The sequence below is a fragment of the Meriones unguiculatus genome, chromosome 6 (assembly GCF_030254825.1).
Source record: "Meriones unguiculatus strain TT.TT164.6M chromosome 6, Bangor_MerUng_6.1, whole genome shotgun sequence".
NCBI classification, from domain to species: Eukaryota; Metazoa; Chordata; class Mammalia; order Rodentia; family Muridae; genus Meriones; species Meriones unguiculatus.
This window is the reverse complement of record NC_083354.1, coordinates 124933019-124953712: the sequence shown is the minus strand read 5'-3', so window position 1 is coordinate 124953712 and position 20694 is coordinate 124933019. Positions and strand designations below refer to the sequence as shown.

Sequence of the window (20694 nt, the reverse complement as noted above, 5' to 3'; positions counted from 1 at the left end):
CAACAACAAAGCAAGACTGAGAACTATGAAGATGGCTCAGTAAAGTGCTTGATTTGCAAGCATGAAGACTGGCGCTAAGAACCCCAGCACCCACATAAATATTAGGTAGTTGTGACAGGGTCAAGAATCGCTGGAGAGCTCTGAGTTCATGTGAGATCCTGCCTCAGCAAAATAAAGCAGAGAGCCACTGAGGAAGACACCCAGCATTAACTTTTGGTGTTCAGGCTTCTGCCCTTCCCTAACAAACACATAACATGCATACACAGAAAAAAAACTAATGAAAATTTGAAGTTTTTCTTCATATTAGAAGTAAATTCTTCCCTTTTAAAGGACTGGCCCTTCAAGTACAAGTTTATCTCTACCTTAATTTGAAAAATAACAGACCAGTGTGGTGGTTTGGACGTATTTGGCTCCCATGACTCATGAGTTTAAATGCTTGGCCCATGGGGAGTGGCACTATTAGGATGTGGCCTTGTTGGAGTGGGTGTGGGCTTGTTAGAAGTGTGTCACTTTGGGGGTGGGTTTTGAGGTCTCCTATGCTCAAGGTCCACTCTGCTCAGTGTGGACAGTCTCCTGCCTGCAGATCAAGATGTAGAACTTGGAGGTCCTTCTCCAGCACCGTTCAGGTTTGGACATTGCCATGCTTCCTACCGTGGTGATAATGGCCTAAACCTCTGAAACTGTAAGCCAGCCCCAATTAAATGTTTTTTTCTTTTTTTAAAGAATTTAATTTTATTCATGTGTATTAGTGTGAAGGTGTCAAATCCCTTGGAATTGGCGTTACAGACAGTTGTGAGCTGCCATGTGGGTACTGGGAATTGAACCTGGATCCTTTAGAAGAGCAGACAGTACTCTTAACCACTGAGCCATCTCTCCAGCGCCTTAAAAGAGTTGCCTTGGTTATGATGTCTCTTCACAGCAATAAAACTCTAAGACAACCAGTATGAGCTATCTCACTGTCTTAGAAAATTAACTTTGGGGCTGAAGAGATGGCTCAGTGGTTAAGAACGCTGGTTAATCTTCCAGAGGACCTGGTTTGATTACATGGCAGCTTACAACTGTCTGTAACTCTAGTCCCAGGAGGTCCATCATCATCTTCTGGCCTCCATGGGTACTGCATGCAGATGACACACAGACATATGTGTAAGTTAAACGCCCGTTCACCTTTCTCCTCAAAACAAAGAATAGATTGGTTAAAGGAAAAGGTACTAGCTGGAAATCGCCCTTACATTCCTCTCTATTTAAGTAACGTTTCACTTTAGATGGAAAACTTTGTATGATGTATATGTATATACAAAGGCTTTAAAAAGAAGATAGGGTTTTGCTTTGTAGCCCAAGCTTGCCTTGTACTTGAAGCAGCAGTGCTCCTGACTCAGCAGTTCTTGAATATTGAGCTTACAGGTGTTCACCACCATGCCTCTAAAGAAAGGATATACAGCGCATATTAAACAACTTTTTGCCCAAGGAATACTAGACAGCAAGTGTTTTAGTTAAGTTGTGTTACTTTCAAGAGTAATGACCAAAATAAAAGAATCCAACACATGTTAAGTTAAAGGACATTTTATTTACTGACAGATTAAAAAAATGTAACTCAGGGCAGTGCAAAATGCACTACTGAACCCATTACAAAGGACTGGTGTTAATACACAATGTTTAAGCAATGCTATGTGTTTTTGGCAAAATGCTGTGCTGTTCATTATGTATAAAACTGACCATCTCTGACCCAATCAGTATAAAAAAATTTATAAAAACAGAGAAACAATTAGTGGCTCAAGAAAACAAGCTGCCGTTTATGCATAGATTGATGTACAGTATATATAACCTAACCAAAATGTCCCTTTTAAGTTTCAAGTTGATGAGAGAGAAAAAAATTGTGCCATAAACACATTATGAAGGCACATAGTATAACCTACAGTACTTTTCAGTATCCATAGCTCATACCCTGCCCCCAGAAGGCAAATGTGTTCACAATTTTACTAGAGGAAAAATAAAGCCACTTCTTAAAAATAACACACACAATTATTGACTAAAGTTTAAAACTTCTGTAGGAAAACAAAACCACGCACACACCTGAGACCCCAAATACACACATCTAACCTCGTTTGGTTTTTACAAGTCCACCTAGAAAACAATAGTAAAACGTCAGGCAAGTATAGTGCCAAACTGGGCGTTTAACAATTAGAAACATTTTCAATAGCACAAGGAAACTTATGATACACAGAACATCATCCATTTAAGCTGCCTTCCTCTGAATAGTAACTTCTCTTCCACATCAAGGATACTGTTGCCAGTAAGAAAAGACACTTTTCCTGGTGCCTCTGCAACCTATGCCTTTCTGCATCTAATTTCTGGTGCCTCTGCACCTAAGCCACTTGAGTTGTGTCACATTTCAAGAGAAACTGGACTACGACAAAATAGACAACGCTGTCGTGTGTGGATTTGTTGAATAGGCAAGCACTCATGTAAAAAGTTTCAGCATTAGAATTAGGTAGGTAGGGTCGCCATTTATAATACATCAGAGGCTGGTGGCATGAAACCACCTAACTTTAAAGACTTCTTTAAAACTAATAGTTTCTACAGGCCTTACAAAAGAAGAATTCCAAGGCGCATATATACTAGTATCTCCCAGTACAAGGAGCAGTCTCTTAAGTGTTTCTAAAACAGAAAAAGAAAAAAAAAAAAGGTAGACACTTTTCCCACTAGTCTATTTAAATGTCTTATCTTCTGGTTGTAGTCCTTCATAACTTTTGTTTCAAACTCAAAGAAAATGAAGATAAAGGAGATAACCTCCCTTACTTTTTGTTCTTTTTAAAGAGTATACAAAGACTGTATGCCTCTGTGAGGACGGAGCAAAACAGCAAATCAATTCAGATTTTAACAAAAATGAAGGCTGCAAACCCATACAGATTTGAGAAGCAAAAACAACAGGCGGGCACGTGAGCCCTTGCAACTTTTAAGCAAATTCACTCTTATTGCTAGAACCAAAGAATTAATAAAGCAAGAGCAATCTGCGTGGAAATTAGAAAAAAAAAAGTACAGAAAGTTAATGCTTTTTTTTTAAACTTCCTGCAGTGGGAAGTAAAAAGTCAACCTTTTTGTATCTCTGCAAAAAGTTTCCCACCTACACAACCATACAAATACAAATTGCCACAAAAGATAAATATGGTGAACGAGCATCTATATACAGTGCAGAATATAACTCAGGAAACACATACTCCAGATGTATGGCTGATGCACACCATGTATCCTAGACTTTGTAAGCAACATTCTAGGCTATCAGTTGAGAAATGGTTGGTGCTACTAAATTCTAGAGTTTTGCTTCTTTGTTTTTGTTTTTTTTACAGTGCTGGGGATGGAACACAGGACCTTGCAAATGCAAGTCCTCTACCACTAAGCTACTTGCCCAACTCTTGGGGTCTTCTTACTGCTTATACTTTTAATGCTCTGAAGTACACTGTAAACTACTAGTAGTTTACAATAACAAAATTATGATAGAGTATTCAACTCATAAAATGCATTTTGGCAATGTTTCAAAAAATATTAAACAGGTTAAAATTGTTTTGTATTATTAGACACAGTAATTGCCTAACAAAACACTTAATGACCAAAAACTTAATTGAGTTGTGTAACCTTTTTCAATTGTTACATGTGCCAATTTTAGACATAAACTTTAGATTCTCACACAGAATTCACCATGTGTCACCTACTGTAGGTGGTGTGGTAATCTTAACCCTAAAGAAAAAATCTTAGTAACAATGTTTGCTGGTTTTCAGGGACCAGACAAAAACAGTAGGCAAAGGCAAATGAAAAGTCAGTAACTGAAAGAGATGTAGATATACTTAAGGGATGAACAAATTTGGGTCAAACTTTTGTTTAAAAAAAAACAAAAAGCGCTGCAGTTTAATATACAAACCAGTTCATGCCAACCAAATAAATTCTGATGGCTGAACTTCCAGCTTATGAGACACAGTTTACATGTGATGTAAGGGAGCAGGAGGAAGGCTACATGTATTCAGAACTTGGGTCCAAAAGACACATAGCTGATCTATTTTCAAGTTACCAATATATGACCCTATAACAAACATGTAAAACATGCACACCTCCATGAACACACAAAGTAACAAATAACTTCTCAGTTTGACAGACTTTACAGACTTGGCCCCTTAACTAGAAAACAAATAAATAAAAGGGGAAGCCGATATGGAAAAGGCGTAAGGAAAAAGAGAACTCTAGATTCCTGTTTTAAAGAGACACCCTGGCACTTAATCACAGCCAGTGTAAGAACACCCCTCACCATCTGACTCAGCTCTAAATGCTCAGCCTCATCCAAGAGCCCTGCTCCTCCCTGAAACTCTCCCAGGGTTCCCTGCAGCAAGCTGCTACAGGGATAATACTTCACATAACAATATGCTGCTTTTTTCCTTGATATTATTTCATGAACAAGTGTTTAACGAGGGTTGCAGAGGGGATAGGAAAATGAGCTGTTTGATTACACAGGCAATGGTATTATTTTCAGTAGAATGTGCTTTAAGCTGTAAATGGTTTTTAATTTTCCAGAAAGTTGGTTGCAAGTATGGATGGCTCATCAAAATCCCTCAAAACTGGTTTGCAAAAGAAGTAGCTAGTTCGAGGTAAGAAAATGAACTTTCCTCTGCATCACGTTAACTGGCCCATGAGTGGAACCCTGTACCCTGGCCTCATTAGCACCAACCCTAAAGAATCATCATGGCAAAAAAGTGCCATAGTCTCCCACCACGAGGTTCAATAGAAAGGCCCTGGAAGTTCACCCAAAGTTCAGTTTGGACAGCCCCACTTCCAATCAGTATATGATCCCACAACTCTGTGAGGGAGGTAAGTGTTACTACTACCCTGCTGTGGAGCAAACAGGCCAAAGTGGTTAAAGATACTGTGAAGTTAAAAAATGAAAGCTTGTGGAATTAACCCATCAGCCTCATTTTATAAACAGATGCTTCCAGAAGTCCCATGTCACCAATTCTTTCACTTGGGAGGACAAATCCATATCTGAGGAGTCACCACTCTTATCTCTCACTTTCTTAGGGCAGACATGAAGTCACTGACTGTGCCTGGGTGAGCACGTGTGCATTGCCAGCTAAGCTGGCAGTTAAGACTGTAGACACTGACTGCTCCAAATACTGACTGCTCTGTGGGCTACCTACAGATTCCAGACATCCTCTCACAGCTTTAATTTTTCCCTTTGCATAGTAGACAAGTGCTTTTGTCCATGACAGCTGTAGTAAGTACCTGTACCTTTCGTGGAGTCATATCAGAATTACTTAATGTATTGTTCACCAGAGTTAATGTACCTGAATTCCACAATGAACTGCAATGACTAATCTGGGGGGGAAGAACCATACATACAGAAATATGTCAAGTTTTCTTTCAAAAGTTAAGCTCAGTCATTAATTCCATTATATCCATGGCAATAATCACCTGTTAATGCTCATGTTAGTGTGTAAAAATGTACTCATTGTATACAGAAAGACTGTCAAGTACTGGTCAATAAAGTATATGACTGACCCTGAGAATAAATTTTTGCTTACACAAAAGATTAAATAATACAAAATAAATGAAATTGAAAAGATGCTGACTAACTCATATATATACCTTACTGCACTTAAAGACAACCCCAAACACTGTAACTGTACTGATATGTTTCCAAAAGTATTCTGAAAAGGTTTTTTAAAAAGTAATTGTCAGGAGCAAGGCATTTTGTGGTATACAGCACAAAAATCTGGTTGTGATAGTGCCTAAACACACTGATACACTAGGCGATTGGTCTTCAGGTGGCTGGAAGAAGACAGCATTTTCATTGTATGCACACACATTCACAAACATATGCGCAAACCCAAGGAAACCAACCAGCAGAACTCAACCTTCTCAGTAATTGTACTGGCGTGGACAGGGCTGGTGAACCACCCAGCCACTGTGCTTCATTTGTCGAGTGTGGCAATCCCTGGTAAGGTTCTGGCGACGAAGGCCATTTCTGTTTAGAGACTGTCTTTCACTGTGTCCTTTTATCCACTGGGAAGGGCGGAAGCTCTTGGGTTGTTCCAAAAATGTTGCCTGAGCAGCAAGTGCTGCAACACAGCAGTGAATGTGTTTTTCCATTTCACTTTGGGCTTCTATTCTGCAACAGATCAAAGTGGAGTTTATCAACAACAGACTACATTACTAAAAAGGTTACTTAGTAATTTGATTTTCTATATTCAATTTGTCTGGTTGCCTAAGTGCAGGTGTCTCATGGCTGATGGACAGATTTATGTTTTGTGACTGCATTTGCTTTTAGTGGTAGAAGTGAGACACCATTGTCTTTTGTTTTTTTAGTTAGGGTCATGCTATTGAGCCCAGGCTACTCTCAAGTCCACCATCCTCCTGCTTTAGCCTCTCAAGTTTTAGGATTACAAATGTGTGTCATAACTCCTAGCTGAAAGGTTAACTTTTAATAGAAACCTAGGCTGTTATTGTCCAGAGATGGCTAAATGGGCTGTATATTAAAAAATGTGCTTCATGCTGCGTAAATTTAATATGGTTCTCCATGAGGAGAACTGACGTCTACTGAACATCTACAGTTCTGTTTAGTTTTCTGAGACAGAATCTCACGTAGCTCAGGATGGCCTCCAGTTTATCAAGTAGGCAGCACTGGCCTTGAATTACTGATAGTACTGCCTCAGCTTCCCAAGTGCTGGAATTATAGGTGTAAGCCACCACACCCTGCTTTTGGCTGTTTTGAAGATATTATCTATTTCATTCTTATAGTATTTAAAACTTGATGACTAAAAAGCATTTATACCAACAGCACCTTCACAGCTGATTTCTACAAATAAAATGTCCTAAGTAACATGTGAGTCTGCATAGCACAGAAATGTACATAGGATATTCCACCAGCTTTACATTTCCTAGGTAAGAAATCAATTACACACGTCAGGTTGTTTTGTTTGTTTTTCCTTATACCACAGAAAGACGTATTTTGGAATGACATTTGTATGGCAGTATTTCAAGACCTGTATCTTAAGCCAGGTTGTGGTGGCACACCTTTAATTCTAGCATTCAAGAGGCAGAGGCAGGTGGATCTCTGTAAGTTTGAGGCCAGTGTGGTCTACAAAGCTAGTTCCAGGACAGCAAAGGCTACACATTATCTTAGAACATGGTTGAATATAGTAAGACTGTTGTGTTTTCTATACTAAAAGCCTAACAAGTCAAATTAGTCTAAACTATATTAACACATAACAGAGTTAGTTTTCTGCAGTGCTGTGTATCCATCTCAGGCCTCTTGCACAGTTAGCCAGTGAGCTACATTCCCAGCATAACTGTGATAATGAGGATGATGACGACAGCTCCGACTGGCTTCAAGCTCCCTTGAACTTCTGATCCTACCACCTCTCCCCCTCAAGAACTGGGTACCACCACTTGTGCACCACCACATCCAGTTTATTCACTGGAACCAAATCTAGGTTTTCTTTTGCACCAGGCAAGCACTCCATAAACTGAGCAATATCCCAGTCTGAGTTTTAAGATTTTTACCAGTTATTTTATTCAGGAAGGGCTGTTACCTATTTTGTCTAAACTGATCTGAGGAAACTATGTTTATATGCATGTACACACATGCACAGTAGAACTGAAACAGATTCCATTAAGAAATAAACGAGGGTTGGGATGCAGCTCAGTGGTAGAGTGCTTGTCTACTATGTACAGGCAGGCCCTGGGCTTGATCAGTAGGAAAACAAGAGAAGAAAGAAAGAAGCAAACAAATAGAAAACAGTTAATATAAACTCAATACGTTTTAGAAGGCGGGCATTTGCACTCCTAGTCTCCCTGCTCAGCCTGATAACATAGATCATACAGTCTCAAAGGGAACATACTTACTCTGTGCCCGTGAGTCTTATAAGCAGCTTTTCCTGGCCCTACAAATGTTAAATGGTGAACTATTAAATCATAGTAAGATTTAAAATGCCATTTAAATTTTACTACTAGGACATGGTCATTTTTCTTTATTAAGACTGATTTATTATGGGCAATAGAAGATACATATTACTTAAAATGATGGTTGCTCATAAACCTTCACAAACAATATTTATAAAGGCTGTGATGCAATAAAACATACACTCAGAGCCATTATAAGTACTTAGCTTCATGCTATTATGGCTTATACAAATATCCCCTAGGACAGACAGAATGGAAGTAGCATATTTGAAAGACATAGTTTATTACTTGTTCAGAAAGCACAGATTGTTTATTATATAAATAGTCTTGCCATTTTGGTAACACACAGATCTACCTTGATTTAAAAATACACATAAACACAAATCCCCTTTGAGACAGTAGCTCACTATGCATGCCAAGCTGTCCTTATGCTTGTGATCCCCCTGCCTCACCCTCCTAAATGCTGGGATTACAAGCATGTACCACCATGCCTTGCCTTTGATAATTCAATTATGAAAAATTATGTTTGTTGGTCCTACATGTTAATACATAGGAATGCAAAACCAACTTGGGGCATTAAGTTGCAAACACTTAAGCCCTTGATACAGTGCACAGACACTGGTTTGGATAAAGCTGATGAAACACTCTAAGGCTATGCTCTTATGAGGAAGAGTAGAGTATGACTTGGGAAGCAGATAAAGTGAAAATTTGCTGGAACACGATGATGGATATCGTGTCTAATAAAATAGTTTAAAAAGCATGCCCCCAAATGGGTTCAGAGTATGGGTTAATGGGTACTGGTATGAGCCCGTACAGTAGAAACAACTTGGGACATGCCTGGGGTGTTAATAGTATTCATCTGTGGATTGCGAGGGATGTCACTTCAAAATTTAAGATTTCTGCATATTTAAATGTTTGGCAATACATGTCTGTTATAAAACATTAAAGCAAAGCTGCCAATTATACACATACATACAAATGTTCTGTAGTACTGAAAAGTATCAAATGCCAGTAAGTAAATTTAACATGACCATTTTTTTTAAGATTTTACTTATTTCTGTATCGTGTGTATGAATGTTTTGCCTGCATGTAAATCTGTGTACCACATACCTACAGTACCCACAGAGGCCAAAAGATGGCATCATTCTCTGCCATATGGATGCTGGGAATTGAACTTGGGTCATCTGAAAAAGCAGCCACTGCTCTTAACAACTGAGCCATCTTTCTGGCCCCTAATCATGTTAAATTCTTGCATAGGATTCTTCAGAGGTGCAATCAGAATCAGTAGGAAAGAACTTTTAAAAACTGAAGAAGTGGTGCATGCCTTTAGATCCCAGTACTCGGGAGGCAGAGGCTGGTAAATCTCTGTGAGTTCAAGGCCAGCCTGGCCTACAAAGTGAGTCCAGGATAGCTAGGGCTGTTACACAGAAAAACCCTGTCTCAAAACAAAAAAACTTGAAATATGCTTAAGGCAACTATAAAGCAATTAAATCAGCACCTCCAAAGGAGTTATATTTTAAATTTTCGTTGGGATGCCAAGAACACCTAACTTGGCAAAATTATGGCTTTCAATAAACTCCACTTAAAAAGTCCCGGTTTAGGCCTGGCCTTATATGACTATATAAAAACATGATTTTTGGTGTGAGAAAGAGGAAATGTATTTAGCCTTGCTAAAAGTGCATCTGTAATATTGAGACTTAAGAGGGTAGCGACTCTAGAAAGGTTAGCATTGCCTGGGTTTTGTTTATGCTCCGTAGAGGGAAACAGCTGTATACAGTGGTCCAATGGAGTCACAGTCTGAACCATCCAAAAGGAGCCCTTTGGATGACAGTGCAGTCCTACAAAGGATCCAGTCACCCAAACACTCTACCTACAGGATAGAATAAGTCAGTGGCAACATTCAGAATGTTACCAGGCATGTTCCTCTAACATGCATGATGGATTAGCCAGACTCTACGCAGAGATGGAGAAGACATGGTTTTTGTATGTGAGAATCGTCTCAGATGTATTCCTGAGAATGTTCTGTTGATGAAGGCCGCAGAATATTTGGAAGAGTTAATTTGGAACACACTAATCTTCACCGACTTCCCTTCCCTGAGCTTACTGGGCCTTCACCTGTCTGCCATTTTGGACTGCCACATAAGAGAACATCACTTCAGTGTGAAATCTGAGGACAGCCCTTGGAACATAGTTGGATTTTCAAGATTAAGCACCATTTAAGGTGATTTAGCTAAGAATATGTAGGAAAAATTATTTTTTGAGACATAGGGGAATTTGATAAACTTAAATAATCTAGTGTATAAGGTATACCAGAAATATATTCTAATATACTTATCAGAAATACTCTGTTTTAAGTTTCCGTTCAGTAGCATAAGTTTATAAGTGAGATGGCTCTCTATTCTGCAACTGAGCCAATTAATACCTTGTAAAACTCCATCCTGACCTACATGCTCCAGTTACAGCCCTAACCAAGTTATTTAAGTAAATCTCTACACAATTACTCTTGTATCTTCTAAAGCCTTAACTTTGTACTGTGTAGAAATAAAATTTTTGTTTAGCAGATTGCTTGTGCAGAGAGTGAAGTGCTTGCAACATACCTGGGACCACTTGAGTTATATTCATCATTCCCACAGCTGGCCTCACTGAGACCAGGACAGGAGTTGTGCACAGCATAGACAGACATGCTGGGATGTTCAATGAGAAGGTTTTCCATAGGACTTGTTTCCACCTTGATAGTGGTTAATCCACCTGCTGTAAAACAGGGGGGAGGGGTGATGAACCAACTCTCCTCCATTGGACAGGACTCAAACTGGAGGAAGCAGGAATCACTGGTGTCAGCCAAGCACTCCAGAGATGCAGGTAAACAGGAGAAGACTGAAGTGTGTTCTGCTGGGGACTCTTCGCTGATGTCATCTTCCTCTTCTTCCTCTGCTGAGAAACCAGTGCAAGTATCTAGATTGTGATCCACATTGCACATGGGAGGACGAGCAATCAAGTGTGGTAGTCACCCATCAAGTTCATAAAACAGAAAAAAGAAGGACGGTGATATATTAACGGATGTTCACAAAGGCATTTATATTTGCTTATAACTCTTATTTCCAACCTCTGTCTGTGTGCAGTCACACTGGCATTGAAGAATGGCTATAGGACTTTCTATTCTAGCAAATAAACATATTATGAGCCCTGTGGATTCCTGCTGCTCATACAAGGGTTTTCTGTTAAAGCACTACTGTTTGGACCAGGTTTTGCAAAACTGGATAATCTGACATCAATTCATTTTACTGACTGGATTGTCTGGCACAAAATGTTCCTGAATGTTTTTTTAAATATATCCTCACTTACTTTTAAGCCTTAAAAGTTATACTTAGGAGTTCATATTTTCTATGTATATATGTATACATTCATGTTTGAGGGTATATGGGGGGGTGTGAGTGTATAGATGCACTTTATTGACTGAGCTATCCCCCTTACCCCAGGAGTTCCCACTATAATCATAGTCTTGGGAAATGAAGGCAGGAGGATCAAGAGTTTAAGGTTATCCTCAACTTTGCTGGATGTCACTTGTGTTTTAATGATTAGTTGTTAGGTATGCCTTACCTATGAAGTCAACGAGAATCCATTCATCATCTTCTTTCTCACTAAATTCTGGTTCTGGGTTGGAAGAAGTAGTAACCTCACCTACAAACATTTTATTCAGTCTCTGAAACATTGTTAAGGCAAGATTGAGACTTTGGCTGGTTATCTTGATAGCTGAGATTCTGAAACCCGGTCTTCAGTTGGCCTGATGGCACAGACAGAAGATTAAAGTGCACAGTGTTTCTTCAGCTTCGGTGAAGAGCGACAAGATTCATCATCCCTAAAAGAAAACAGAGGTGGTTACTTATTTTTATTTGTTGTGAGGTTTTTGAGATAAGACCGGCCTTTACTTCCAATCTCCCTTGCTTCCACCATGATGTCAAGCCCTCATCCTACCTACCCCATTGTCCTCTTGTTTTGTGTTCATCATGTATGACTTTAATTTGAAATATGTAAGAACAGCATAGTCTGGCTTTTGAAACAAGTCCTATTATTGGCATGAGGAAATTTACACTATAGCAACTCAACTGGGGCTGGCAAAATTATTCTCTGGAGTAGTTCAGGAGTCAGTGTGTACCTGGCACTCAAATCCTGGCTTTCCCCTTTCTCAGTTTAAAACATAGGAAGATGGGGCTATAAAGATAATATGGTTAAGATCATGTATTGCTCTTGCAGGTGACCAGATCAGTTCCCAGCATCTACATGTTGGCTCACAATCATCTGTTGACTACAGTTCCAAGGGATCTGACACTCTCTTCTGACCTCAGAGGGCACCAGGCATATATACAGTACATATACATACTTGCAAGCCCTTATACATAATTAAAAAAAAAAAAAAAAAGAGCCAGTGAGATAGCTCATTGGGTAAAGACACTTCAAAGCATAATGACCTAAGTTTGATCCCTAGAACCAATACAGTAGAAGGAAAGAACCAACTTATACAAGTTATCCTCAGACCTCCATACATATATGACCCATGTTTAAAAAAAAAAAGATTTTAGGAAGCTACACAACTTCAGTTGATAATGGCTCCTACCTCAGGTAGTTCTGGTGAGTTCTAAATGAGGAAATCCAGCTTGTTTTAGCTAAGCACAGAGGTACAGACTAGTTCTACCTGGCTACCTCATAGTATAAAAAAATTGAACACACAAAGAATTTTTAATTGTTTCCTAAAAATTATCTCTTTTTGCAGCCTCCTACCAATTCTGATGCTACTCAGTCTCTTATCCAAACTACCAACAAGTTCTATGGACTCTTGACTATACAAATAGCCTAAATCTACCTGCTGTGTTTTTTGTTTTTGTTTTTTTTTTTTTTTTTTTTATGAAACAGGGTTTCTCTGTATAGCCTTGGCTGTCCTGGATTCACTTTATAGACTAGGCTGGCCTCAAACTCAGAGGTCCACCTGCCTCTGCCTCTCAGAGTGCTAGGACTACAGGTGTTCACCACCACACCTGGCTTCTACCTACTGTTCTTAATTGCCTCTCATTCTAGGCCAACAACTCTTTTGTTAAGTGAGATTATGCAGGCAGTATGTTTAGCAAGGGTCAGACACAAAGTTCTCTGGACAGGTCAACTGTTATTCTACAAATACTTAGTATCTACTATGTATAAGGCATAGTGCTGAGCACAGGAGAGCTAGCAATGGACAAGAACCACACAGGACGTGAAAGAATACAATTACGAATGTAGCAGAAAGAATGCTAGAAGGTCCTCGGGCGTCCTTGGTGCAGCTTTCCAGTAAGTGACCTTGGATAAGTGAAAAGATCTGAAGTGGAGAAGGGGCAGGCAGAACACTATGAAAGCCTGCATAAGAGAGCATGGCAGTGTCCAGGTTGCTCAGCAGGCTACAAGAACAAGCTGGGGGCCAAGCAGGACCGGTTCCTGCAGGACCTTATAGAGAAGAAATTAAGGAGAGAAACCCAGGCATGGAGCTATGTATCTGTAACCTCAGCACTTGACAGAATAGGACAACTAGATCAAGATTTCTTGGCCAGCTTGGGGTACATAGTGAAGTTCTGCTTTTTAAAAAATAAACCTATTGGTGGCACACACCCTTGATCCCAGCACTCTGTGCCAGAGGAAGGCAGATCTCTCAGGAGTTCAGCCACCCTGGTCTACAGAGTGAGTTCCAGGACAGCCAAGGCTACACAGAAACCTTGTCTCAAAAAAAAAAAAAAAAAAAAAAAGGAAGAACCAGCTTTCTGCATTAAGTCCAGCCACTAGGACCATTTAGAGAACAGGGAAACCACACAAATACAGGATGGATGCTACTGCTGTGCTGACTTAGCACATGGTGCAGCTAGAGATGTTAAGCGGAAGAATACAAGTTTGGGAGTTGGTTTCAGTCAGGAGTGTAAATTTGGGAGCTAGCAAAACAAGAGGAATGGCAAATAGGCTCTTGTCCCCCGCCCCCTTTTTTGGACAGGGTCTCACTTTGTAGCCCTGGTTGATTTGGAACTCGGTGATCTTTCTGCATCAGGTAAGATTACATACATGAGATACAATGCCCAGCTCACTTTCAAAACTTTTAAGAGAATAGTTGAGCTGCGCTGCTAAAATACCTGGTGCCATTCTCAGTGTATAGAATAGACTGCCACAACTTATTTATATACAAGGGTAACACAAATGACATTTAGACACTCTGGGGTTGTAATGTATCATCCTTAGCCATTCATTACTAAAATTGGGTAAATAGGAAATATCACTTGCATAACCAGTTTTCCTGAAACCTGGGAAATAGTATGGTCAGATGATGAGGGCTGCAGCCTAATAGAATTCAAGAGAAATGATAGAAAAAGTGGACTGTGCAGTCTACCTGACCCAAAGGATGAGTCATTATGAGGTTGTGTGTACATCAAGGCTTTGGAACATGTAAGAAATGGGAAGTGAAGATACATTTTCAAACTTTCCCAATTTATCTTAGGTTATGAGGGCAGATATCAGCCCCAGTACAACTGTGCTGAATGAGCTAAGAGAGCCACCATCATTGTCCTGATTCTAAGGGTCTTGCTGTGTGCCCTAATTAACTAGAGCTGCTGTGGAGTGGAGAGAATGTCACAGGGGAATTCTAAAGTCATCCTGAGTGAGAGCCTTGTCCTTTACCTGTGATCCTGCCTGGGATAAAGTACTGGGACTCAGGCCTTATCAGCTGACTACAAGCCATGAAAGGTGGCTGGGTCAAGGGTTTAATACAGCAGCTGCAAACTGCCCCTTTGGCTACAGTCAAACCCAGGGATGGTGGCTATGCCTGTAATATCTGGACTCTGCCACAGACAGGCTGCTCCTTAAGATAGCCATGAGACACAGCAAGTCATACTCTTCATTTCTTGAAGTCAGGAGGCCATTTCCAGGAGTCATGTTTCTGCAAGGACCAGCAGTGGGAAGGAAAGAACTCATTTTCAACTCACAGTCACTGTTGGTATTTACATGACATATCTGGGGGCCTTGGGCTCAGAATTGAGTCCTGGAAAGAGGAGAGGGAAATTTTGCCTAGGAACTAGCAGGGGAAGCTGTGTGTGTGTGTGCGCGCACGTGTATGCATGATCACACAGAAAATATATATGTGTGTATGTATATATTTTTATTTTTCTGTGTAGCCTTGGCTGTCCTGTACTCGTTTTGTAGACCAGGCTGGCTTTGAACTCACAGAGATCCACTTGCCTCTGCCTCTCCCAAGTGCTGGGATTTCAGGCTTGTGCCACTCCTCCTGTCTCTACCCCATGTATTTTTACTACTGTGACCAAGACACTAAATTTTAACTTTTTTAGGGGGCGGGAGGAGGTTGAGACAGGGTTTCTAACTTTTAAAATTGTTCTGTTGGGTTAAAAAAAACTTTAATTTTTATTTATTATTTATTTGTTTGTTTATTTTGCTTTTGAGACAAGGTTTCTCTTTGTTGCCCTGACTGTCCTGGAACTAGCTTACTCTATAGACCAGGCTGACCTAGAACTCAAGAGATCTACCTATCTCTGCCTCCCCAAATGCTAGGTTTAAAGGTGTATACCATCACTCCCTGGCTAAGATTTTTATTGTTACTGTTTTTTCAGGACAGGGTTTCTCTGTAGTCTTGGCTGTCCTGGACTTATTTTGTAGACCAGGCTGGCCTCGAACTTAGATCCACCTGCCTCTGCCTCCCTAGCACTGGGATGGCATACACCACCTCACCCATTTTGTTTGCTTGTCTTTTGTTTTTAATTTTTAAGTGTGTGTATGTGTACACTTACTGAACTGTCTTGCCAGTCCCTCAGTTTATTTATTTATTTTTATTATAAAGAGTAGGGTTGTGGGCTGGAGAGATGGCTCAGATGTTAAGAGCACTGGTTGCTCTTCCAGAGGTCCTGAGTTCAATTCCCGGCAACCACACGGTGGCTCACAACCATCTATAATGATCTCTGGTGCCCTCTTCTGACATGCAGGCAGAACAGTGTATACATAATAAATAAATAAAAATGGAATAATAATAATAAGTGGGGTTTACACCAGGCAGTGGTGCACACTTGTAATCACAGCACTCTGGGAGGCAGAAGCAGGTAGATCCCGAGAGTTCAAGGCCAGCCTGGCAGCCTAGTCTACGAAGTGAGTCCAAGACAGCCAACTCTATACAGTGAAACACTGTCTTGAAAAAAACAAAACGAAAAAAACAAAACAAAAAAAACAAAAAACAAAGAGTAGGTCTTACTCTGTAGCCCTGGCTAGCCTGGAACTTTGGATGCAGACTAGACTGGCCTCAAACTCACAGAAGACCCAACTATCTCCACCTCCCCAGTCCTGAGATTAAAGGTATACGTATTATACCTGCCCCTGAATTTTAAATTTAACCCACTTAAATAAAGTGATATTTGAGGCAGACTTCAGGAAACTTTCACTTACATCGGAATGTGAGCCTCCCTTTTTCAACTATAAACTTTTATCAACCAAACACAGAGCCAGGTAGGGAATATTCTAGCTTTTGCCTTGCCAACTGCTCCCTTGCATACTCCACAAACCATTCTAAAAGTAAAAAAAAAAAAAAAAAAAAACCTAAATATGGTTTACGTATTTCCAGTGAGGACTTTACATCCGATTATGCCACTTGCATAGGGTATATACTGGGATATATTGGAAAGATTTGGTACTGAAAACATTAAGTATATCATTAATTATTTTACATCAATTACATGTTAGTATAATGATGTTTTTGATAGTTAACAAAGGTATGAGAAAAGTTTATCATCCACATAGGACAGTGCTGTTGTTTAAAAAAGAAAAATATCCTAGGGACCGAAGAGATAGGTAGGCAGAGTGTTGGCTGCCCTACCAAAGGAGTAAGGAGTAGAGTTTGAGTCCAGTCACCCACTGATGGCTCACAATGCCTCTAACTCCAGCTCCAGAGGATCCCATGCCCTCTTCTGGCCTCTGCAAGTACTTATGTGCATGTGTGTGTGATAAAAATAAAACACCTTTTTGAAATCTTCCTAAACTTTAACTCGCACAGATGACCCAGAAAATGTCCCTTCATAAATCACTATTCCTTTTGACACCTACCAAGAGATGGTAGGTCCAGAGAGGAACAGGTTCTGTGTGAAGACAAATAGCAAAAGCAGGGCTTCAGAGTTTCCCTGTATGGTCACTGACTTATAGTCACAACTCTAGGGTATAGTGAAACTATAAGGGAAGTTCCTGAGAAAACACGAATCCCCGAGAGAGCAGGCCGACAAATATAGTTTTGGAATTTAGCAAAGAGGCAAGAGAAGCTAAATGAGGCAGCCTGCTACTCTGAGGTACTTGCAGGGGTCTTCGTAGAAAAGGAAAACAAACTATGTAGGCTCAAGTATTAATCCAGGCAGATTTACCCATTACTGATTGCTTGCTTTAAAATACCACCACCCTCCATTACAAAAAGTATATGGCTTTGTTTGTTTGGGTTTTTTGTTTTTGTTTTGTTTTTTAAATAAAATGAAAAAGACCACATCATAGAATTTGAGAAAATGGGGGTGGATTCTGTTCCACCATCTTGTTCGATCATTGTTAGCATCTGGCCCATTTTCCTTTAGTTTTTTTGTTTGTTTGTTTGTTTTTTCTTACAGGCATTTTTTTTTAAAGCCACATTTTTAAACCTAACATTTTATCCTGTTTTTCACATAATAAGAGTAAAAACTATGTTTTGTTCTGAGTTTACTTGTGGCTAAGAATATTCTGCTTCGAGAACCTATAGTGGAGTTTTTAAGTTTGTAAGATATTGCTGGCGTGCCTTTGTTTTTTTGTTTGTTTTTGATTTTTGAGACAGGGTTTCTCTTAAACCCTGTTTGAGTTACAAGATAGCCTTTGCTGTCCTATGCCTCACTCTGTAGACCAAGCTGGTCTCAAACTCCTAGAGAGCTGCCTGCCTCTGCCTCTGCCTCCTGAGTGCTGGGACTAAAGGCTTGTGCCATCACCACCTGACACATTTCTCATTTTTGAGATACATACCCAGAAAAAGAAGGTGTGGTGTGGACCTAATTGCTGGCTTTGGACACCTGGGCCTTCTGCTACCACATGTGGGAATTAGGTATTTTTTTTTCTATAAAGGTTTTATATATATATATATATATATATATATATATATATATATACACACACATACATAGACACACACACACACACACATATATACTTACTAAGTAACTAGATAACTAGAATTACAATTTGCAGAATGCTTATGGTATGTGACAGGCAGTTGAGATATTTCTGTTTTCTGTGAAGAGGAAAGTGAGCCCCAGAAATGAAAACAACTTGCTCAAAAGCAAGAGAGCTCTATCTGGAAGGAGCAATAGGGCAGGAATCCTGCCAGCCTGGTGCCTTGCTTTTCTCTGCACATGAACTCCTTCTGTCCTGGCTCTAAAAACTTCAGACTAGCACTTTTCAATGGTTTTGGCTGCCAGCAGGCGGCTCCAAAAACATTTTAAAATTAAAAACAACAACAAAACACCCACAACTTTGATGAATGTAGCTGTGGCTCCTCAGCAGTTTTGAAATACCAGCTGGCTAAACATGTCATTGAAAAGCAACCTTAAAATATTTCTCAGGGGCCAGAGGATAGCTCAACAAGTCAGAGTGTGTGCTGCAAGCCTAATGACTTGAGTTTGAGCCCCAGAATCTACATGATGGAAGGAGAGAACCTCCTAGTTCAGAAAAACAAAGATGCTAATACAAGTGTTTGTTCTTTTGGTCAGAAACAAGGGCTGTCTTTGAACTCCTTATGTGTCCACCTTCCCTGTACTGGAATTACAGGCGGGAGCCATCAAGCCTTGGCTTTGATTCAAGAAATTAAAAAATAAATTTTGAACTGAGAAAAGGAAAGGAAGGAAGGAAAAGAAAGGAAAGAAAGAAAAAGAAAAGAAACAAAGCAAGAAAGTTGTCTTGGCTCGTTCCACCTCTACTCTATTTAGCTAATTTACAAGATTATTCCCCTGTGGACTCGCCACCTCTTGTTCTGAAGTCTGGAGAGAGTGAACAGAGAGCAGTTAGGTTGGTAACTCATTGCTTGTTTAGCCCTGACTTTTGAAAGCAGAGCCATTCCCAAGAGAAATACACCAGGGAGCAGAAAAGAACAAGACAAAGATGAGAAAACAAGAGAGACATTGGTCAAAAAAATTAGTAGGCTATGGTTTCCAGGAAGGCCTTTAAAAATTGCAGTTTTGAATTTTAGTGGCTGAGGCTGAAAAAGCCGCCTGGTGTTTTCACCTGCCAATGAAAGTATTACAATCACCAAGCATGTGATTTCAAGATCTTGAGGCATTTGTAATGTTGGTCCAAAGACTAAAGAGTCGCACTCCTCTCGCAAAACTACTCAGGATTCTGAAAGGGCTCTTTCAGCCAGGAACGCGCAATCTTTAGGGGTTACAGGTGGAAAGAGGCTCCCCCTTAATCGACTCTAAACTTCTACACGGAACCAATAGAAGGAACTGCACGTGAAATCCCTCTGCAAACAGTACACACTGCTTCCTTTTAATTAGCCGGGTGGCCTTTAAATTCCTTAATCTCTCTGTATCTACAAGTTTCCTGCGTTTAAATGAGCAAATTTGGGGCCTCACAGGGCGGTCGCGCCGGGCTGAGGTGAAGTGTCTGGAACCCACCGCAGAGTCTCTGGCACACCCCGAGTGCCAGTGATCAAACCGATCGGTCCCGACGGTGACGGGAAGTGCTCTCTCCACAGGTGCAGGTTCGGAAGTGCTGGGGTCAGGGGGGGCCGGGGCGGGTCTGGGGTAACGGAGCGGGTTTCCCGTCACCCGCGGGTCCTCGGCGTCGCCGCGCTCCTCACGGTGGGCGAGGGCCCGGCAGGGCAGGCGGCCACCCAACCGCCGCCCTCCCGCCCGCCCCGCCCGCACTTACGTGAGCCGAGCGGAGCGGCGGACGCTGAGGTAGCTGCGGCGGCCCCGGCTCCTGCGCTGCGGTCGCTGCCCTGGCGGCCGCCGGACCGTCCGGGTCCTTTTGTTGTTGTGCAGCTCTCGGAACAGCTGATCGGCTTCCCGGCTCCGCCCCGAGCCGCGCCAGCCCCGGGCCGACCAATCGGCTGCGCGCGGGCCCCCGGGGCCGCCCTGCGAGAGGTTGTCACTAACGCACGTGACCTGGCGCCCGGCCCGCGGCGCGCCCCGGGCAGAAACAAGCCCGGGCAACAAAGCGGAGCCCGAGCGCTCCCGGGGCGAGCGGGAGGAGGGGAGAGCGCGGGCCCGGGGCTGGCCGGGTGGGGGCCGGCGGGCGCGAGGGAAGGAAGGGGGAAGCCAGGGGAGAGCCCGATCCCCGCAGCCGCTGTGGCTGAGTGAGGGGCCCAGAGGGTGGGCACGAGGCTCGAGAACCCCTTAGGCTGAGGGAGTTAGCTGTTGGGGACGGGCACCAGTTGCTTGTCTGGCCAGTGTAGGGCAATGGTCAGTGATGCTGAAGGCAGACCACCTCTGGGCACTCCTGGGCCCTAAATAACGAGGATGCCTGCGGCCCACTCGCTCCCCTCTCTTTAGTAAGACAATAAGCCAGGGCCCTGTCTGCTTCAGGAACTCCACCTGGGAACTCCAGGGTCTAGCGCTAAGAGTCTGCCCTAGGAAGGCAAATGCCAGGCAGAGGAGGGCCCCAGTGGAGGCCTAAAGGTCCTTAGCTCGCGAAAAGAGGAACCCTGAGTGAAGAAGACTTAGCTCTGCTTCTTCCCGGGGCTCTGCATCTAAG

General features: G+C 41.6%; 2 protein-coding genes across 6 annotated transcripts in view; one reads left to right on the top strand and one right to left on the bottom strand.

Annotated features, from left to right (window-relative positions):
- Ndufaf6 (NADH:ubiquinone oxidoreductase complex assembly factor 6) overlaps positions 1-20694 on the top strand; it is a 129439-nt gene that overhangs the window by 10002 nt on the left and 98743 nt on the right. The gene's annotated exons all lie outside the window — the stretch shown is intronic.
- On the bottom strand, positions 1545-19998 carry Tp53inp1 (tumor protein p53 inducible nuclear protein 1). 3 transcript variants are annotated; one of them, XM_060385991.1, is made up of 5 exons: positions 19614-19837; positions 11539-11797; positions 10539-10893; positions 7885-7922; positions 6009-6148 (listed from the first exon to the last, which is right to left on the bottom strand). In XM_060385991.1, exons 2-4 carry the CDS (start codon positions 11648-11650, stop codon positions 7901-7903), a joined length of 489 nt encoding a protein of 162 aa, XP_060241974.1. In that variant the 5' UTR covers positions 11651-11797; positions 19614-19837; the 3' UTR covers positions 6009-6148; positions 7885-7900. The 3 variants fall into 3 exon arrangements, with proteins under 3 accessions (XP_021513292.1, XP_021513293.1, XP_060241974.1); XM_021657617.2 differs by lacking the exons at positions 7885-7922; positions 19614-19837 and adding an exon at positions 19870-19998 and having other exon boundaries at positions 1545-6148; XM_021657618.2 differs by lacking the exon at positions 7885-7922 and having other exon boundaries at positions 1545-6148; positions 19614-19836.

Bases quoted from the DNA above. Each gene is read 5' to 3' on its own strand.
- Tp53inp1 (XM_021657617.2), bottom strand. From the start codon at position 11,650: ATGTTTCAGAGACTGAATAAAATGTTTGTAGGTGAGGTTACTACTTCT. The intron at 10,894-11,538 runs GTAAGGCATACC...ATCACAATCTAG, and splicing joins GATTCTCGTTGACTTCATAG to ATACTTGCACTGGTTTCTCA. The intron at 6,149-10,538 runs GTATGTTGCAAG...GATCTGTTGCAG, and splicing joins TATAACTCAAGTGGTCCCAG to AATAGAAGCCCAAAGTGAAA.